This window comes from Sorex fumeus, unplaced genomic scaffold (assembly GCF_029834395.1).
Source record: "Sorex fumeus unplaced genomic scaffold, SorFum_2.1 ptg000034l, whole genome shotgun sequence".
NCBI lineage: Eukaryota > Metazoa > Chordata > Mammalia > Eulipotyphla > Soricidae > Sorex > Sorex fumeus.
The window spans coordinates 44334995-44356614 of record NW_026606091.1 but is presented as its reverse complement, the minus strand read 5'-3'; the positions used below and the strand labels follow the sequence as shown (position 1 = coordinate 44356614).

General features: G+C 50.0%; 1 protein-coding gene across 1 annotated transcript in view; it reads left to right on the top strand.

Annotated features, from left to right (window-relative positions):
* Positions 1–21620, top strand: part of PTPN3 (protein tyrosine phosphatase non-receptor type 3) — an 86858-nt gene that overhangs the window by 52006 nt on the left and 13232 nt on the right. Inside the window, exons 14-18 of the mRNA XM_056117018.1 lie at positions 2854–3040; positions 3163–3240; positions 5271–5327; positions 7081–7237; positions 10259–10419. Coding sequence (XP_055972993.1) covers positions 2854–3040; positions 3163–3240; positions 5271–5327; positions 7081–7237; positions 10259–10419 — 640 coding nt within the window. The remainder of the gene's footprint in view (positions 1–2853; positions 3041–3162; positions 3241–5270; positions 5328–7080; positions 7238–10258; positions 10420–21620) is intronic.

Sequence of the window (21620 nt, the reverse complement as noted above, 5' to 3'; positions counted from 1 at the left end):
CACTATCAATGAGGGGCACGCTTGCAGATTTTACAGCCGCAAAACTAGCCTCCATGGGGTGGCCTGAAGGCAGATATTTTATCTATGTATTTATCTGTTTCCCCATTTATTATTTAATTGAATCACGAGATACACATTTACAAAGTCGTTCATAATTAGATTTGAGTCATATAATGTTCCAACACCCGTCCTTCACCTGTGTACTTTTCGCACCACCATTGGTTCCTGTTTCCCTCCCTGCCCCCGTCCCATCCCACCGCCTGCCACTATGTCAGGTACTTTTTCTTCTCTCTGTCTCTGTCTCTGTCTCTCTCTGTCTGTCTCTCTCTGTCTCTCTGTCTCTGTCTCTGTCTCTCTCTCTCTCTCTCCCCCTCCCCCCACCCAACCCCTTATTCCTTTTGGGCCTTAAGGTTTCCAATATAGATAATGAAAGGTTATCAGGTGTACCCCTTTACCTGTTCCCCTTCACCCACCCACCCACCCACTCTTGTGGCAAGCTTCCAACCACTGACCTGTCCTCCTGACCCCTGTTTACCCTTGCCTTGGATTAGCGCGCGCGCGCACACACACACACACACACACACATCCTAAGGCGGATATTTTATCTTCTTTTCATTAAATTAAATTCTCTTCATCTCCCTCTGAAAATGTAACACTAACATACAAGTTCAATTCTAAAATATCTTCTCTTGGGAGCGGAGAGACAGTGCAGGAGGCAAGGCGTGTGGCTTGCGTGTGGCTGGCCCTGTGTGGTCCCCCAAGCACAGCGTCAGTCCTAAGTACAGAAGCAGGAGTAGTCCCTGACCCCCACAGCCTGCAGCCCCGAAGAACCAACAGATGAAGAAATGAATGAATCAGAAACACCTACTCTCTCAAGCGCCTTCCTCTCCATAACCCTGTCCTCCAGTCAGCAATTTGAAAACTGTTAAGGCCAGACTCTTCTCTTGCATTGTAAATTAGTTTTCTCAGCCAATCTGTCGCTTAGTTCTTTTATTCGAATAAATTGAGACTCTGACTCATGCTGTGTGAACATGACACAGATTCTGTATTTTAAGTAAGGCCATTGGAACCCCTGCGGAAGCGGGAGCACTGTTTTCCTGCAGAGGCCCCTGGAGGGGACCTGAGACCAGGTTTCGTGAGAGGCGGTACAGGCGGCGGCTCTCTCGGCTGCCAGGATTTGCCTCCTCTCCTCCTCTCGCCTCCCCTTGGCGCTGTGAGGTGAGAATGAGGCAGTGAGGGGTGGATGTGAGGCAAACCCCCCATGCTGCGGCTTCCTAAAGTGTCTTTGGCAGGCCTCTGCCTCCAGAGGAAATTGAGTGTGGGTGTCTGAGGGGTAGGGTGGGATTCCCCCCATTGGTGAGAGCGGGAGTCTGGTCTTCAGAACATGCCTGGCTTGGCTTGGAAATGAATGAGACGCTTGTGTCAAATTTTGTTAAGGAAAAACAGTGGGCCCTGCTGAGGAAACGGTGGGCTCTGGGGAGGCGAGGCCCCACACTCAGTGATGTTGGTGCTGATAAAGTATTAATCCCAGGGCCAGAGAGCTAGGACGGGGCTTAAGATGCTTGCCTGGCACATGGCCAATCCTGGCACTGCCAGGAGTGACCCCTAAGCTCAGAGCCAGGACGGACGAAGCTCAGAGCACTGCCGCCACTTATGGCTCAAGCCTCTCCCACAAAAAAAAAAATATTTATTCCATTATCAAAACTGGACCTGGGCTAGTTGCTGCACTGCTCACACTGTTGATTTTTTTGTTTGTTTGTTTGCTTGTTGTTTTAACCACACCATGGAAGCTGGATCGGGTTATAAGGAAGGAATAGTCCAGAGTTGTCTTGTCCTAAGTTTACTCGTCTGACTGCTGTCTTTCCAGAAAAGAATGACTCGGAGCCCCTTCAGAAATTTTCTTTACCAAAATAAAGTTCCCCTTTGGGAATCTGTTTCCATTAGCTCTAGGAGGACACACATAACCAAAACAAAAAAAAAAATGTAGGAGTACTGCTATTTGGTCAGCCGTTGATTAAGCTGATCGAATTGGGCATGAACTCCACATTACTTTTTTTTTTTTATTGTATCACTGTGAGAGTTACAAAACTTTCATGTTTGAGATTCAGCCGTATAATGATGGAGCACCCGTCCCTCCACCAGTGGACATTTTCCACCACCAGTGTCCCCAGTATCCGCCCCACCCCCTATCCCAGTCCTCACCCTGCCTCTATGGCAGACAATTTCCCCAATACTCTCTAACTTTGGGCGTTATGTTTTGCTCGAATTTTCCCACTACCATTCAAGCCTACCTGCCAGGGGCAGGTGCTAGATAATTTCTTTTCCATGGCTCATTTTGAATATCATGAGAGCTCACGTGGCTGCGATTGTAAATGGTTGGATTCCAGAGACATCTCTGTGTGGCACTAATCCATTTTGGGATTCAACTGGGAGTCTCTGGACCAGGGCTGGCGCATGCGGAGAGGATGGAGCAGGTGTGCCTGTGAACTTACCTGCCCGAGGCTGGTCCCGTCATCCAAGCCCCAGAGTCTCTGGGCACACTCCCCCTTCCAGCTCCCCTTGCCCTTTTTAGCTGGGAAGGGAACTTCATTGCCGGCAGCGCTCAGATGTGTCCTGCCCTCCTGCCCTTCCCCCCACAAGGCCCACATTGGGCCTATTTTGTCCAGAGCTGGGGTCGGGCTGGCCTGCAGACATTGGGCAGGCCAGTGCTTTGGGGGCTGCCCATTGAAGCTCCTCTAAGGTTCTAAGGATGGGGGGCAGGCCTGGGCTGGCAAACCCTGGTAATCGGTAATGTGAGCTCGGACAGCCCATGAACCCAACGATTAAAATATCTCCTCCTTCCCCACGCTGAAGGAGTGTGTCCGAGAGCCACCCACCGCAAAGCTGCCCAACCCAGAAGTCATCCAGTTCTGTGTCTCCGTCCTCAAATGCTCCAGGCTCTTGCTCCTCTGATGGCGTCGACCCACAGTTCTTAGACGACTTCCACAGGGTGACCAAAGGGGGCTCCACTGAGGACTCCGGCCAGTACTACTGCGACAAGGTGAGGGAGGGCACAGACCCTCCGTGTGGAGGCATCTCGTGGGCCCTGAGTTCTGGCATCTGGACAGCACCCGTTCCCCGTCTCCTGGGGAGGGCGACTGACCGCTTCCCGTCACTTTCCAGAATGATAACGGAGACAGCTGCTTAGTCTTAATCCGCATCACACCAGATGAAGACGGGAAGTTCGGATTCAACCTTAAGGTAGGTGGGGGCAGGTTCATCAAGAAGTTCAGAGCTCAGAAGTAAGCTCTGGGCCAGTGGGCCCCCACCCCGAGATTCAGCCCTCAGAACTGAGGGTCTTGCCCCATGGCCATAGCAAGACCCTACTTCAAGTGCCCGGCGTTGGCTCTGCATTTACTGTCTCTCTGTTGAGTTCTCATGAGAAGGGGCGAGGTGGGTGAGCCTATTTAATTGTATTTTCATTGAATCACCATGAGATACAGTTACAAAGCTTTCACAACTGAGTTTCAGTCGTACAGTGGTCAAAAACCCATTCCATCCACCAGCGTACCTTCCCACCACCAATGATCCCAGTGACCCTCCTGCCACCCCCACCGCACCCCACCCCCTGCCTCTATGGCAGGCACTTTCCTTCTTACCCTCGCTCTACTTTTTGGCATTATGGTTTTCAGTACAGATACTGAGATGGTCAGACCATTTTAGAGAGATGTGGATATACAGCTGACGGGGAGAGGTTGGCTGGAGAGAGAACACGGCGGGGGGGGGGGGGGCGTTAAGATGTTACCTCATTGGCAGCAGTTCCGGTTTGATCCCTGATACTGCATATGGTCCCCTGAAAATCCCCCAAGTGCAGAATCAAGAATAGCCCCTGAGCACTGCTAGATGAGGCCCAGGAAGCGAATAAAGAGAAAGATGGAGAAGCCCACGGCAGAGCTGGCACTGACAAGAACCATTCAGGGGCAGTGCTGTAAGCAGGGCCAGCACCTTGTGGCGTCTGCAGGAGCAGAGCTACACTCCACCCACTGTGGATCCAGGGCCCACGTCCATCTGTTTCTGTAAGAAGGACTATGTGGGCACATGGACACATCCACTCACAAAATATTTCGTGGCAACTTGGTGGCTGAGGTGACTGAACCAAGGGCAGCAGAGTCCTCTGTCAGACACCCCCCTAATTTTGGGTCGGCACACATTCAGAAATCAGCCGTGGCCAGATTTTTTTTTTTTTTTTTTTGGCACCTGCATGTTTGGGTGTCCTGGTAAGCGACCCAGGGTTTCAGCAACTCAGCTGCAGAGCTTAGGGAGGGCCAGTGGTCTGGGCTTCCCCCAGCCTTCCCTCCTCCTGCTCCCCAAGGTGGAGGTCAGGGCCCCGTGGCACATTCGGGCTCCTCTCCACTGGAAGCTCCCCCTATGGCATCTCTTCCAGGCATTTCCAGAACCCGCCCTTCTCTCAAGCCTCTGTGCCCTTTGGTGCTGGGGTGGGGGGAGGTGACCCAACCTGGCTGTGCTCAGTGATCATTCCTGGCCGTGTTTGGGGGACCCTGTGCATTGCCAGGGACTGAACCCTGTTCACCATGTACAAGGCAAGGGCCTCACTTACTCTACTATGTCCAAACCCTACGAGCCTTTTTTATTGTTTTATTTTATCTTATTTTTGCCTGTTGGGTCACAGCCGGCGATGCACAGGGGTTACTCCTGGCTTTGCTCTCAGGAATTACTCCAGGCCGTGCTCAGGGGACCATATGGGATGCTGGGAATCAAACCTGGGTTGGCCATGTGCAAGGCAAACATCCTACCCGCTGTACTATCGCTCCAGTCCCTGTGAGCCTTTTTTAAAAGAAGCGTTGCTTTCTGCAAGTGTCTCAAGTTGATAGGCTTTGGAGATACAGTGGCGTGAAGCTTTATATATATATATATATATATATATATATATATAATATTTTTTTGGTAGGGAGACACATTAATCTGTGCTCAGGGTAGGCTCGGGACCATGTGTAGTGCTGGGGATAGAACCCGGGTCACTGCGTGCAAGGCAGATGCCTTACCCACTGTACTATCTCTCCCACACGAGAGCGAGGCTCCCCAGCGGCCTTCTGTGCAGCCTGCTAGAACCCAGGGGTCAGGGGACTGGAGTGGGAAATTGTTCAAGGTTGCTGTGTCTTAGGATGTGTGTAGGCTCAAGGATGTCACAGCCCCCCTCCCCTCCACCAACCCGTCGGTACTGCTGTGGCAGTGAATGACTCCGTGTCTGTTTGAATTTAATGTGTTTCCAGGGAGGAGTGGATCAAAAGATGCCTCTCGTGGTATCAAGGATCAACCCAGAGTCGCCTGTAAGTGAACCCGTTCCACTGTCTTCACCGCATGTTTTCTCCTGAACCTGTCTTGACAGCACCAGTGTCTTCCTCTCTCTCTCTCTCTCTCTCTCTCTCTCTCTTTTTCTCTCTCCCCCCCACTCTCCCTCTCTCCCTCCCTCTCCCTCTCCCCCTTTCCCTCGCGCTCCCTCCCCCCTCCCTCTCCTCCCTCTCTCCCTCTCCTCCCTCTCTCCCTCTCGCTCTCTCTCCCTCTCCCTCTATCTGTCCCTCTTTCTCTCTCCTTCTCCTTCTCTCTCTCTCCCTCTCCCCCCTCTCTCCTCTCTCCCTCTCTCCCTCTCCTCCCTCTCCTCCCTCTCTTCCCTCTCTCCCTCTCGCTCTCTCTCCCTCTCCCTCTATCTGTCCCTCTTTCCCTCTCCTTCTCCTTCTCTCCCTCTCTCCCTCTCCCCCCATATGCCCCCGAGGCTCAGGATGCCAAGAGCCCTGTTGCCCAAAGCCTGCCTGAAACCAGTGCAGCAGCGGTATGTTTTGCCCTTCACCCCACCCAGGGAGCGAGTTCCTGCAGCAACATCTGCAGCCGCCCTGGGGGATGGGCCCTGGGATGGTAGGAGTGATGCTCCAGGGCAGAAAGCAGGCCTGGCTCTGCTCCTCTGCTCCTGTGGACCAAGTCCTCGCCCTTCCCCTTCCCCCACCCCAGCCCTCTGTCTTGGCCTTCTCTGGAGATTGTTTTTTGTGTTTCTTTTTTCCCTTTTTTTCCTTAAAGCAATAGGACATCAAAGAATGCGTGTGCTTTCTAAGAGGTACTGGATGGGATTATTTTGGGGGGTTTTGTTTGTTTGTTTGCTTTTGATGACTTGTGCTCAGGGCTTACTCCTGCTCTGTACTCAGGGATCATTCTTTGTTTTTTTTTATTAGTGAAACACCATGAGGTACAGTTGTAGACTGACAAATGTTTGTGCTTGGGTTTCAATTATACAATGAGTATAACAGTACCCATCCCTCCACCAGTGCCCATTCTCCACCACCACGCATCCCAGTATCCCTCCCACTCCCCACCCCCACCCCCATCCCACCCTGCCTCTGTGGCAGGGCATTCTCAGGGATCACTCTTAACAGGGCTCAGGGAGCCTTACGTATGGTGCCAGGGATCAAGCACCTTAACCCCTGTACTAGCCCTGGCCCGAAGGAGTCTGACTTTGAAGTCTTTTGTTGTTTGCTTTGTTTTGGGGTCAAACTCAGGGGTTCCTCCTGACTCCGCACTCAGGAATTAACTGCTGGTGGTGCTCAGGAAACCATATGGGATGCTGAGGATTGAACCTGGGTCAGCCTCGTGCCTGTTCTATCGCTCTGGCCCATAAGCTGGACTTTGTTAAAGCTTCAGGTTTGCTTCTGACTGTCCATTGCCTCTTTGAGTCCAGGGGCCCGCATGTGTCTCCTTTCAGGCTCCCCTTCTCTCCGTAATGGGTGCCGCCTCTCTTGGGCGATGACTTTCTCCGTCGGGCCGGCTGCCGTGAAGAACGTGCCTTTTCTTAGCCTTGTTCTGAAATGGCCAAGGCTTCTGATCTGTGGCTTTCCAACCCATACTGGGCCACTGTGTCTGTCCTCAGAGCAGTGGGTATGAGTGTAACAACAGCCATGCCTGGGGAAGGAGTGGTGAGCCTGGACATAGTCCCCTGCGTCTGAGCACAGGGACCCTCAGCTCCTTGCCCCCTGCCCCCTACCCCCTCGGGACTGTGTTAGAGTCACAGAAGGAACTCCTCTGCCCCGCTCCCAGGCAGACACCTGCGATCCTAAGCTGAACGAAGGGGATCAAATCGTGTTAATCAATGGCCGGGACATCTCAGAGCACACCCATGACCAGGTGGTGATGTTCATCAAGGCCAGCAGGGAGTCCCACACGCGGGAGCTCGTCCTGGTGATCCGGAGGAAAGGTAAGGACCTAAGAAGGGGCAGGGGGAAGCTGTCTTGGCACAATTGGTTCCTGGGTTTTTTTGTTTGTTTTGAAATTTTTTTAATGAGATTTTATTTTTTTTCTTTTGCACATATGACTCAGGCTTACTCCTAACTCTATGCAAAGGGAGCACTCCTGGTAGGTCTGCGGAGAGCATAGGTGGTGTCGGGGATCATGCCAGGGTCTTCCACATGCTAGGCGAATGCCACAACACTGTTCTGGTCCCAGGTTATGAAAACATTCAACTTAAAACCATTATTTGGAAGTTGAGGATTTTAACTTCACAGGGCCGGAGCGATATAGTTTAGCAGGTAGGGTGCTTGGCTTGCATGCAGCTGACCCCGGTTCAATCTCTGGTACCCCCTGTAGTCCCCTGAGCTTGCAGGGGGTGACCCCTGAGCATAGCTGGGTGTGGCCCCCAAATCAGAAATTTAACCTAACAACCTGAATATCTGACTTCTCACTTGAAAAGCAGACTGTCTGCCTGCCCGGGGTTCGGCTCTCCCTGGCCTGTCTCTGCCAGGTGGGCAGCACCCACCTTGGCCCTCCCAGGCCCACAGTCCTCTCTTAGCCACCTGGTTCTGCAGACACGTGCTTTTGCAGCCATTTCCCAAGCGCCAGGCGGCATTTTTACTCCGGGGCATTTGATCTTGTTGGATCTTTCTTGTTCAGTGGCCTCGGTGGTGATGGTTCTGCCTCTGCTCCTGCTCCCTGCGTAGGACATTCTTTGTGTGTTCTTAGAACCACAGGAAGTAAATGTAGTTCCAGTCTCACAAGGCGCTGGTGGCATCCAAGTGATTCCTGGTCCTTGGTTGGCTGTGAGGCCCTTACTCTTGTTGCCAAATCAGCTCAGCACTCCCTCAACGATTCCTGTCCAGCTTTCACATGCTGAGGACAGGTGGGAACCCCATAACTCCATTCTGGCCTCGCGGGACGTCGGCAGCACCGCACAGTCCTGCACCCCGCTTTCCCTCTGCCCGGTGAAACTCCTAGTCCAGAGCCAACTCACCCCAACCTCCATTTCTTGAGGCCTTATTGGGCCTTCCCGGATTCCTGGACATTCAGAACCCTGGGGCCAGGCTCAGCACACAGTAGGCGGTCAGCTGTGCAAGAAATGGGTATTCCTGCTCCGCCCCATGCCAACCCCTCACATAAGTGTCCCTACCACCTCTCATGCTGTGACTGCATGCACAGCCCCCCTCCCCCTGAGAGAGGCAAGGGGGAAACCGAATCACAGAGCGGGGCAGTGGGTATCCCCTGCTGCTCTGTGATTGGCAGGGTTGCAGGAGAGTGTGAACCGAAGGAATCCAGTGAGTGGCAGCTGGAAGAGCACAGTGTCCTGGCTGTCTCAGGGGGTCTGGGGAGAGCGTTGGGCCATTCCCCACTGACCCCACTGCCTGAAGTTGCACCTGTCTGAGGTGAGAAAATTGCAGGTCTAGAGGCAGAGCGAAAGGGGTAATGCCAACTAGTTTATAGCGTGGAAATGGTCGTAAGTTCGCTTTTAGAATAATAACTCCGTGGTGGAGCCCTTGCCCTGCATGGGTAAGGTCCTGGGTTCGATCCCTGACCCTGCAAAAAAACAAAACAAACAAGAAACCCAGGAAATGGAATCAGTAGAAATGCGAGTTGATTTACGTGAGCCAGAGAGTTAAGTAAGCCAGCATCTGGCGTGGTAGTTACAGAATTCGCAAAAATAGCCCCCGAGCGGAGCTGTGGTGGTCAGTGAAAAGAACTGTGGTCTTCAAGCATCAGACAGAAGTGTACAGAATTCCTCGTCTGTCCCTCCAGAGCTGGTCACTTTGGACTGCGTACTTGTCCTCAGAGTCGGTTTCCTCCTCGGCACAATGGGGACAGTGATGGGCGCTTCAGAACTGTGGGGATGAAGTCAACTCTGGTGAAGCCTGAACGTTGTTCTTCTCCTTCTTCCACGTTCTTGTGAGGGCAGGAGAGCTGTCGGAGACGCTGGGATAAAGGGGGTGACTTTCCTCTCGGCAAGAGGGCCAGACTCTGAGAGGCCCCCGGTTTACAGTTTGGGAGATTGGGGAAGGAGGTGCTAGTGGACAGAAAGAAGCTAGTCTGAGACTAGAGAGGAAAGACCGTGCAACCCGGGGCAGGACTCAGGCATCCCGGGTACCTCTCCTTCCTGAGGCTGTCGTGGAGGAGATTGGGAGTGAAGACGGGGAGCTGCGACACGGAGGAGATGTCAGCTGGGCATTGTGATGGGGAAGCCCACACGAAAAGTGGCCCTGAGCTAGAAATGGATTGAGCTCTGGGAGACAGGGACCCGGGGTTCCAGAAAAGGCCTAGGGAAGAGCCTCTGATGGCAGGGGCCCAAGAAAGAGCCGATGGGGAGGGCAAATGAACCCCGTGAAAGAGCGAGGGCTAAGAGAAAAGATGTGGGTATGGGTCACAACCAGCAGTGTTTGGGGGTTACTACTGTCTCTGCGCTTGGCGAGCACTCTTGGCCGGGCTCAGGAGACATTATGAGGTGCCAGAAATCAAACCCAAGTCCTCTACGTACATGGCAAATGCTCTACCCGCTGTATTATCACTCCTGCCCAATCCTAGTGGCGCTCTGGGGACCATCGGGGTGCCAAAGATCGAACCTGGTCCTCTGCATGCAAGGTGGGCACTGTGACACTGTACCCCTTGTATACCACTATCCCTGGTGTGTGCTCCGGCCCCACACGATTTCTTCAAAACCCCGTTTTACCTTCCTTTCACCTTCGGCAAGAGCCTCCAAGTACCAAACACTATCATTTAGAACTAACCAGAAAGATTAGTATGTCATTCTGTATAATTAGCACGTATTGAATCGTTGAGCAAGCAGTCGTGTCTCTGGTGGAAACGGTTCCCGTGCGCTTAATCATGTAATGAGCTGTTTCAGACATCGGCGTTCGGGTGTCTCGCGCTTGCCCTTCTGCAGGAAGCTCGGACTGTGCCCCCCCCCCCCCCCCACCAAACCAGTGTCACCATCTGCGCTCTTCCCTCCCCACCACAGTTGTCCGCTCACTCTCTGACATCAAATCCGAAGAGGAGCTGAGCCAGCTTTTCCCGGAGGCCATTTTCCCCACGTGTCCGGAGGGTGGGGACACTCTGGAGGGCTCCATGGAAGAGCTGAAGAAGGGCCTGGAGAGCGGGACGGTGCTGATCCAGTTTGAGGTAAGAAACCCCCCAGGCTGCGACCCCCCAGGGCCTGGGCCTGAAGCACGGGCCACACAGGCTTGGGGCGGGGTGGTGGTGATAGTGGTGGTGGGTGCCTGTCACCCGGTTCCTCGAGGCTTCAGCCACCTGGGCGCTGAGCAGTCCCCCGTGCAGCCTCAAGGAACTCAAAGCCGTGTTGACCTCAGCCTCACCTACTTCCTCCAGAAAAACTTGGTCGTCATGGAGAACTGTGTCAGCCATGGAGGAGGAGGAGGGATGGGGGAGCACATTCTGCTCCCTGGGGCTGATGAGGAGCCTGTCTCCTGGCCTCTCACCCCACCAGGTGCTGCCATTAGCAGCAGAGAGTCATCCTAGCAGTTCTCAGGGACCCCCTCGCCCTCACGGAACTGTGTGAACATGGAAGAAACCGAGATCCTGCCTCATCTTCCTTTTCCAGGAGGGCCCCTGATGCTTATTACTCAGACTGCTCACAAAGGTCTATCGGAGATTTTTGTGTTATGGTGTTTGCACCATGCCTGGTGGTGCTCAGGGCTGACTCCTGGCCCTGTGTTTAGGCATCACTCCTGGCAGTGCTCGGGGAATTCGAACTGTATGTGGTGCTGGGGATCAACCCAGGTTGGCCACGTGCAAGGCAAATCCCATATCTGCTGTGCTGTTTCTCTCACTGTGTGCCAAGACGTTTTACAGCATAAAATGAGACTTGGTTTTGTGTCTGTAAGGGGCAGCCATCCACGCAGTGTCCAGGGCAGCTGTGGCTGCTTCCAGTAATACCAGGCCTGGCTCTGTGGATCTGATGTTTTAGTGCCCTGACTGGGGGCAGCAGCGGTGGGGCCCAATGGCTCTGGGGTTGGGAGAACCACACCCAGGAGTGCTCAGGCACCATGTTGTGCCTGGACTGTCATTGGGGCTGTGAGCCTTTTTTTTTGGGGGGGGGGGGAGGTGGAGTCACACCAGGTAATGTATAGGGTTTACTCCTGGCTCATGCACTCAGGAATTACCCCTGGCGGTGCTCAGGGGACCATATGGGATGCTGGGAATTGAACCCAGGTCGGCTGCATGCAAGGCAAATGCCCTACCAGCTGAGCTATTGTTCCAGCCCCTGCTTCATCCTTTTGAGCTATTTCCTCAGGCCCATAAGAGACTTCGTTTTTGAAGGGTAGTTGTTGCTAGTCACTGATGGAAATAGAACCTGTTTATATCTCAGACTTATTTCAGGGTAGAAGAAGGAAGAGTAGTTCCTATAACAAAACACAGATCGCATGAACTAGGCCAAAGAAACTATACCACAATTAATGGCAGCATATGCAGTTCTAATAAATTAGAGAACTTCAGACCATGTTCAAAAGCAGAAGTCAGCAATGCATTATTTATTTGAAAACTTTTATCAAGGGAAAAAAGACATAGAAGTAAAAATAGGGCATTTTTCAAATGTTCGTGGACCACAGTAGATTCAGGCAAAAGAGAATATTAAGAACAGGATACAAGGCTAAGAGCCTTAAGTGAGCAAGTTTTATTGTTAATGTTATAAAATAGTCATTATAAATTACTATAAAATAAGCTATTAGGGGAAATTACAGTAAAATAAACTGTTAGGGGCTGGAGCGATAATATGGCAGGTGGGGCACTTGCCTTGCACATGGCTAACCCAGGTTTCATCCCCAGCATCCCATGTGGTCCCCCAAGCACTGTTAGGAGTGATTCGTAAGTACAGAGTCAGGAGTAACCCCCGAGTATCATGGAGTGTGGCCCAAAAACTGAAAAAAAAAAAAAATCACTTCTAGAGACAGTTGTGCTGGAACAGTAGAAGTAAAAAACAAAAAAAAGAAATCCACAATAAAACAAAAAAAAACCCCGACACAGGTGACTACCATTCATCCCACTCCACCCCAGAAAAATCCAAGGGAAATTTTAGACTTTCAATTAACCTTCATAATAGGTAACAAAGTTGTTTTTTAAAAACTGTTCATATGCTATAGAAATAAGATCAGGCTCAAAGGATAGGAATAATGAAAAAATGTACATTATGTTCATTATCAAAATATATTTTAGACACTAAAATGTTTTGAAGCATTGATGTTTTGCAGCATTCTCTGAACTTGAAACAAGGATAATTTTAAAAAGCAGTTTCAGGATCTGTATCTATAGCAGGTATTAGTTTGATTCTTTGCAGGGGTGGGGGGCACACTGAAGGAGTATTGAAAGAGTCGTGAAAGATGGGCCCTGTGGAATCATTTCTTCCACTCGATCTGTCCATCCACTGACTCCTTCATTATGTATTCATTGTGTATTTGCTTCTGGCCGTGTGCTCAGTCCTGGGTCCAGGAGCACAGTGAGAGGAAGCTTCTGACCCCACAGAGCTGATGGTCTAATTGTAGTATATTGGGGTGCGGGTAGAAGGGGAGGTCTACCACAGATTCCAAAAGCCCATAAAGACTAAAGGCAGGGCCTGAGCAGGGCCTGGTTCAATCTGTCCCCCCTCTCCCTCCATCCCATATGGTCCCCTGAGCACCACCAGGAGTAATACCTGAGTGCAGAGCCAGGAGTAACCTCTGAGCATCACTGGGTGTGACCCCCCCCCACCCCCAAAATAAAAAGACTAAGGGCAAAGTTTCATTCCGCAGAACCAAAGGTGAGTGTCTCATGGGGACCCTCTGGAGTGAGGTGTGACGTCAGTTAGAGTGGGGTTAGTGCCCAGGACTGAGCTCAGAAGACGTCCGAGGGTGCAGAGGGAAGCTTGAGTCCTGGGGGACTAGTGCGCTAGGTGAGGCAAGGACACTGAGGCCAAGTTGTCCACATGGAGGCACTGTGGCTCTCTGGAAGAGACCAAGCCTGTGGCTGAGAAAGTCCCACACAAAAGTTTCCTTCAGCAGCCGTCACAAAATTTAAATTTCGGAAACGCTTCCAAGAGAAAAGTCCAGTTAGCGCCATACATTCGGGTGGAGTTCCTCAAGAGTGGCCCTCGTGCCCTCATCCCCAGGAGTTTGTCAGATTGGGCCTGAGCCAGCCTCAATGGTGGTGCCCTTTCTAGGGTCAACAGGAGGGTCCTCACAAGGGGGTGGAGGAGTGAGACGGCGAGATTCACACCAGGACCGTTGGCCATTACTGCCGTCCACACTCTCTAGCAGTTACAGTTACAGAAGTGGAAGGCATAGAGCTCCAGAATAGCCTTCTAGTATGTACCTGCTTTGTTTCATCTGCACATTCCCTAGGATGGTAAGGAGGAAAACCCTCTTCTAGATTTTTTTTTTCGCTTTTTGGGTCACACCCAGTGATGCTCAGGGGTTACTCCTGGTTCTGCACTCAGGAATCATTCCTGGCAGTGCTCGGGGGACCATATGGGATGCTGGGAATCGAACTCAGGTTGGCCGCGTGCAAGGCAAATGCCCTACCGGCTGTGCTATTGCTCCAGCCCCTCTTCTAGAATTTTTTTTAAAGGGCCACACCCAGCAGTGCTCAAGAGGCCTGGGAGCGCTTGAAAATCCCTCTTGTCAAAATAACATCCTTTGCAGAATGCTTAATTGCAGACCAAGTAATGGCTAATCTGTGGTAAAGCCAGACCCTAGATTAGGGAACATAATTCAGCACTTATCATTTAACAGTGGGGAAAGAGATCTTAGAGTGCTGTGTTCTTCAGCAAGCAGGTAGACCCAGGATTTTCTACCTTTCTACGTGTGGTAGTGGCACCAGCCCGTGAAGCGGAGGTTGAAGACCGTTATCACAGAACCAGCAGAGAAGAGGGATGGACAGGAAGCCAGGCAGGATGGGAAAGGAATGCGAAGGGAGACCTTGAGCAAACACTTGCCCTGTGCCAAGAGCTGTCAGTGTTCATCTCCCAGGATTCTGGCACACTCCTCTGCATGTGCTTTCCCTGTCCCCCTCAGGGGGCAGAGGCTGCGAGACTCAGGTCACCTCACTGCCCGGTGCACCCCAGCGGCCAGGTTCCAGAGTTCGTTCTCTCACCCACCGCCTGGTCCTTGGAACCGGCACATTGCTGCTAGTCCTTGAGGTTTCCTCTCGGATGGCTCTGGAGCCAAGGTGACTTGGAATTCTGGCTCTCTGCCACTTCCCAGGTGATCTCAGTCTCGGGCCCCCACAGCCCTGGCCTCTGCCCATGAGCTGGGTTGGCTGGAGGGCTCCGATGCGCTCAATCCTCAGGGCCATGGCCCATGGTAGGCGCACCGTGAAATATGACTACTGCTGCCTTTTTTTTTTTTTAACTTTTTGGGTCACACCCGGCGATGCACAGGGGTTACTCCTGGCTCTGCACTCAGGAATGACTCTTGGCGGTGCTCAGGGGACCATATGGGATGCTGGGAATCAAACCTGGGTTGGCTGCGTGCAAGGCAAACGCCCAACCTGCAGTCCTATCGCTCCAGCTCCTCCTGCCTTTTCTGAATGGGAGCAACTCAGGCCAGTGTCTGCACAGGGAATGCTTGTGTTCTGCTGAGTTTGGGGCCCTGGGCTGCGTCACTCTCTAGTCGGGGCTGTCTAGTTCTCGGGTTAGGCCCTCCACTGGGCCTGACAATGGGCGTTACCAATGGGCAGGAAAAACAGGCTGTTGCCTGCTGGTTTTCCCTTCCACAGACTTCACCCCACAAAGGGCCTGCCCCAGAGTAACTGGGACAGTAGAAAGCTGGTCGCTAGCCAGGCTTGTTTAAAGCTTGTTTTTTCACAGCTAGGGAATTTCCCCATCCCTCCTATGGCTTCTAGTAAACTCTTACAAATGCGTTCCATAAAGCATTTGGTCCCAGCTGTAATACAATCACGCTTAATGGTAATGAGTGTTTCTGTAGCACGGTTGCACTACCCCGTGTTTCATGTATGCTCCCAGTTGACTCCTGCAGTAGTTTAGATGATTGGGGTCATGTTTCTGTTAGTGGAGGAAATGAGACCTGGTGGCAGAGGGACTTGCCAATGTCACTTAGTGGGTCAGAGACGGTGCTAGCGTTAAAGTGTGGCTTAGAATTCTAGTCTAGGGGCCAGAGTGATAGTACGGTGAGTAGTAGAGTGCTTGCCTTGCATGAGGCCTACCCTGGTTTGAACCCCAGCATCATCCCGTAGGGTCCCCTGAGTCCTGCTAGGAGTGATGAGTGCAGAGCCGGGAGTAAGCCCTGAATACCATTGGGTACAAACAAAATAAGGCGCACACACACACACACACACACACACACACACACACACGCACACAGAGGTGGGAGGGTGACAGAGAGAAAGAGAATCTAGTCCAGTTGCAGCTCTTGTCATTGCCCACACATGACCCATTGTGTGTGACAATGTTCAATGTTCGCCCGTCGTGAACTCTGCCAAGTAGACTGCTCTATGTGCAGGGTTTTGGCAGTATTTATTGTCTGTGTCAAATTGTCAAACCCTCCAAAGTGTTCAGCTACCGGAGTTCGTCCCCCTGGAGTCATAGTAAGTAGACACGGGGTTCACACTGCATACCGGGGCCATTTACACCTTCAGGACAGCCTCTGAGGAACTCAGCAATTCAGTCCTGAGTTCGTTTCCTTCCTGAGACTACCTTATGACTTCGTTTATGCTTTCTCTGAGCTACATAAAGGGAGGCTCTGGTGCATTGGATATGGCCATCCCTAGATTAAAAAAAAAAAAGGTGATAATGCTAACTCACCCTGGCCTTGAGTACCAGCTCCCCATACAGACAGAGGCCCCTTGTTTGCGTCCATCCTCATCCAATAACCAGGTGGTTCTCGGCTCCCTTTTGCCTCCTTGCCCACTTCCGTTAGAACCCTTTGGAGAGTTCTAGCATGCGGCTGATAGACGTGAGAAACACTGATGGCAAACACCCCACCCCCTTTGATGAGTTAGAGCACTGGCTATAGTTCAACTCCCAAGGTCAGACCAGAATGGATGCCCAGCTTCTTTACTTCAACAGTCTTCCTCTTGGCCCAAACCAGAAGTCTTCCTGCCTCTCCTCCACTCATTAAGTGGAACATCTATTAGTGAGGAAACAAGTGACTCACTGGCTCTTATCATCAGTATAAAAGTTGATTTGGGAGGACAGAGATACCCAAAGGCTTAATGAGTGGCTTAAATTAACATATGGAGACATTTAGCGCACAGTTTGCACCTTGAAATTAGAACACAATTTTTTCCAGTAAACATTAAAAAATAATTTTTCAGCTAGCTTTATTATTTTTTTTTGAAAGGAAAAGATTGTGGATGTAATTTGTGTGGCGTATGGGGAGTGATCTGCAATGCACGGAAATGACTGCAGCCACGCGAGCTTTTACGTACCAAGTGTGTGTGTGTGTGGGGGGGGGGTTGCTTTAAAGGCAGTGCCCAGGCTGATGAATTTGAAAGGGACTCTGCAGGAATACCCAGGGGCACCAGAGGCTGGATCCACATCTGGAGCTGCTGTTTTTAAAGTAGCACTGCGGGGGGGGGGGGGGGGGGGCAGAGTGATTCTACTGGAGGTAGGGCATTTGCTTTGCACGCAGCTGACCCTGGTTTGATCGCATAAGATCTCCCAAGCACCACCAGGACTCACTTCTGAATGCAGAGCCCGGAGTAACTCTTAAGCATTGCTGGGTATGGCCCCCAAATCAAAAAATAAGCAAAAAAAGCAGCACTGCAAGAGGGGGTGGAGGGATGTGGCTCACCTGTAGAGCATATGTTTCACTCTCGAGGCTCTGGGTTCGATCCCTGGCACCAGAACTCACACTAATAGTAGCACTGTAGCACTGTCCTCTCATTCATTGATTTGCCCGAGTGGGCACCAGTAACGTCTCCATTGTGAGACTTGTTGGTACTGTTTTTTTTTTGTAGGAGTACTGCTATTTATTCAGCCACTGATTAGCTGATTGAATTGTGCATGAACTCCACCTTACTTTTTTTTTTCTTTTTCCATTTTTTATTTTATTTATTGAATCACCGTGAGAGCAGTTACGAAGCTTTTGGGTCTAAGTCTCAGTCATACAATGAAACACCCGTACCTTCACCAGTGCCCATTCTCCACCACCAAAAATCCCAGTATACCCCCATCCCACACCCTCCCCCTGCCTGTGGGGCAGATGATTTCCACTTTACTCTCTCTCTACTTTGATCACATTCACTATTTCGACACCAGACCCACCATTATTTGAGATTTTACCCCAACACTCAGATCTGCTGAAAAGGCAACACTAGACAATTTGTGTTCTATTGCTGGTTATGAATAACATATGATGTCGTGTGGCTGCAGTAGGGTCATGTGGTTTTGAAATTCTGAAATTTTAACACTTAAATCTGGAGGGATTTCTGCCAAAAGCCACTGGGTTTAGAGATCTGCTCCTGAGTCTCTGAGCAGCTTGATGAGGAGCCAAAGAGGCCATTCGTGGGCGATGACTTGGGGTCTCATTGGGGTGGGGAAGACAGGCCTGGCTCCACCTCCCCCCCCATCCCGTGAGACCCAACAAGTTTCGTCACTGCGGGCCCAAGCCTGACTGTCCAATGGCCTCTGGAGGATGACAGCCACCAAGTCGCCAAGAGGGAGCAGGTGGAGGGACAGCACCCATTCCCCCCTGGGGTGGCCCGGCGACAGTAACCTACTGTGGGGTCTGGACACATTTCTGACAAAAGCCGCTGGGTTTCGAGATTTGTTTCTGAGTCTCTGGGATCAAGGCCATTGAGCAGCTTGATGAGGAGCCAGAGAGGCCGTTTGTGGGCGATGACTTGGGGTCTCATTAGGGTGGGGAGGACAGGTCCAGCTCCACCTCCCCCCCCCATCCCGTGAGACCCAACAAGTTTCGTCACTGCGGGCCCAAGCCTGACTGTCCAATGGCCTCTGGAGGATGACAGCCACCAAGTCGCCAAGAGGGAGCAGGCGGAGGGACAACACCCTTTCCTCCCTGGGGTGGCCCAGCGACAGTATCGTATTGTGGAGTCCGGATGCATTTCTGCCAAACGCCACTGGGTTTTGAGATTTGTTTCTGAGTCTCTGGGATCATGGCCGTTAAGCAGCTTGATCAGGAGCCAGAGAGGCCATTCGTGGGCGATGACTTGGGGTCTCGTTGGGGTGGGGAGTACAAGCCCGGCTCCACCCCCATCCCGTGAGGCCCTGTGTGTCTCGTCACTGGGGGCCCAAATGTGACTATCCAGTGGCCTCAGACGGATGGCGGCCACTGGGCCGCCAGGGGGAGTAGGCCAAGTCACGAAACCTATTCCCACCTGGGTTGGCCCAGCACCGGTAGCCTACTGCAGAGACCAGACGCATTTCTACCTAAAGCCACTGGGTTCTGAAATTCGTTTCTGAGTCTCTGGGATCATGTCCATTAAGCAGTTCAATCAGGAACCAGAGAGGCCATGCCTCCAATTATATAGCTGAGCCGGAGGTGGTTTGTGGGTGTGTTTCCCACATACCTAACTTTTGGCTGTTTACTTTCTTGGTAAACTTTGCCCCAAGTTTCTGGGGTCTGGCCAAAGGCACAGCAGCAATTTTGGGGTATCTGGAAGTCTGAAGGCACCATGAGGCTGCTGATGCACTCGCCTCACAGGACAGATTGACCTGCTGGCGGCACCATACCCCCGGTACTGTTTTTGACATATCAAATATGCCATGGGTAGCTTGCCAGGCTTTGCTGTGCGGGCGGGATACTCTTGGTAGCTTGCCGGGCTCTCCGAGAGGGACGGAGGAATCGAACCCGGGTTGGCCGCATACAAGGCAAAAGCCCTACATGCTGTGCTGTTGCTCCAGCCCACACGAATAGTAACAGTAAGAAGAGTAGCACTGTTCCTCCAATCACTAGTGGTGATGTCATTGCCTCTTAGCCAACCTTTATGGGAAGAAGGGAAAGGGCCCACGGTCCCCTTAAACAGTGCCCCTTGCCCTCCGGCAGGATCAGGTACAAGGCAAAGAGGAAGCCCCAGTGTGGGTGAGTAGGGAGTTAGAATTTCTACAGAAAGGCATTTCTGTGTTTTCATCACGTCCACTCTGTACCACCTTTCTCAGGGCCTGGAGAAGAAAGAGTCAATTAAAGGAAGTTGCAAAGTCTCTCTTCCTTCACACTTACAGAAAACGTTAATAAGCGTTTGATTTGGGCTGAAACCATCACGATTCCATGTTAACCCTTAGAAGGCAGACACAAACAGGAGTGTTCAACTTTCTGGAGACCAAAATAATCTTAACTTTGATTTGTTTGCCTAGCTCTTTGTAAACTAATTTTTTTTGGTAATATCTGTTTTCTCACTTGTTACTCAAATTTATTTTAAAAATACATACCGTATAATAGGTCTGGACTGATAGTACAGCGGGTAAGGCTTGCACACGGGCTTCCCGGGTTCGATTCCTCCGCCCCTCTCGGAGAGCCCAGCAAGCTGTCGAGAGTATCTCGCCCGCACAGCAAAGCCTGGCAAGCTCCCCGTGATGCATTCAATATGCCAAAAACAGTAACAACAAGTCTCACAATATAGACGTTACTGGTGCCCGCTCAAGAAAATCAATGAACAACAGGAGGACAGTGCTACCATATAATTATTTAACTAATAGCCAAGTAGAATATGATTGCCAACCTCTTTAACTTCTTTCTCTTTGTTACATAATTTAAAATACCAATTTAGTGTGTCTTTTTCATGCTTGCTCCTGTGCTTACACAAATGCATTTTATATATATATGTATATATATATATACATACATACCTAAATGTGTGTATACAGTTATAGTCATTGCGTTGTATGTGCTGTTAAGAATAGAAATGGGATCACATAACTTGCATTTTTCACTTAGACATTAATTAAGGGCCATCCTACCAAATTTTTGGTTAATCTTACTCTTTTTATGACTTCCGCATTACTTTGTGGTAATAATTTAAGTCCCCACTTTCCTTGTAGGGAATTTCAGGCTGTTTCTAATTTTATGCTAATAAAAATACGTTTTGCTGAAGATAAATTTCTTTGACATGTATCTTTCTGTATTTCTGTCAGATAAGGTCCATGGTATGCACATTTTTAAAAAAAATTTAAGTGCTTTATAGTTCTTTAAGATATTATTTATGCTTCTATCAATAGGACATTTCTGCTAAAATACTTAGTGTAATTAAAGCCTCTTGTTACATCTATGCCTTTTTTGCTAGATCGTTCAAGTTGATTACATTTACATTTTTATTTGGAAAAAAAATTTACCTCCAAATTAGCTTTATGTATAATATCTACTTAAGTTTTATCTTTATGCAGTTAATCTTAAATATCATTTCGAAAAATTAGACTCAGATATCTTCCCTTTCCCAGAACCAAACAAAAACCTCCAATAAATAATGAATTAATTTTTAGGATGGGCTTAGCGACTCCATTAAGTATGTAGGTATTGAAGAATTTCTTCAGTCTCTCCTTGGTAGTTTTGGACCGAAATGTTTGGACCTGAGCGGAGAACTCAGGGAGAGGTGGGAAATTCTAAACACTTAGAGGTGCATATGGTACAACCCACTTATTAGCAAAAATCTCTATCCTAATTCTCTCCTAGTGATTTCTGTGCAGTTTAATAAATTGATCTCATAAGAGAAAAACAACTGATGTGGACTTATGAACCAGGAAATACAATTTGTGACAATAATGTTCAGACTCTGTGTTCACATTTGAAGGACATTGTGGTTGATAATGATATTTGCTACAATTTGGTGAATAAACCAAATCTCATACCTCCCTGAAGGACAACTTGGTTAGATATTCAAAATCCTAAATAAACATTCTGGTACCATAATTATATTCTTAGGAATTTGCAAGATTGAAAACAGCCTAATAAAAAAATGGGAATAAAAGTTAAAATTATGAAAAACTACAGAATATTGAGCCAGTGAAAACTGTGTATAGAGAATATTTAATGACACAGGGAACTAGATGCCATAAATAAAAAGAAATGGTTTAAAATTGTGATTATGTTTCCCAGCACACTTCTTATGAGATATGAGATTCTTTATGGCCAGATTAACTTGAGATAGGCTTAGCTAATTAGAATTAAACGAGCCTGTGCCGCACAGGCTTTGTCTTAAGAGATTCATGGAACATAAGATGGGTTTGTAGTATTGCCCGCTTTCCTTTTGACCTTAAAACTTTTTCCCAGGAATGCCTATTACTATTTTTTTTTTTTCAGAACACTTGGAGTCCATAGAACATTATATGGGAAGTGCTATAGTTCAATCTCAGTTTTTGATTTTAAAAACATAGTATATGGAACATGGAATGTATATATTATATGAATTTATGTATG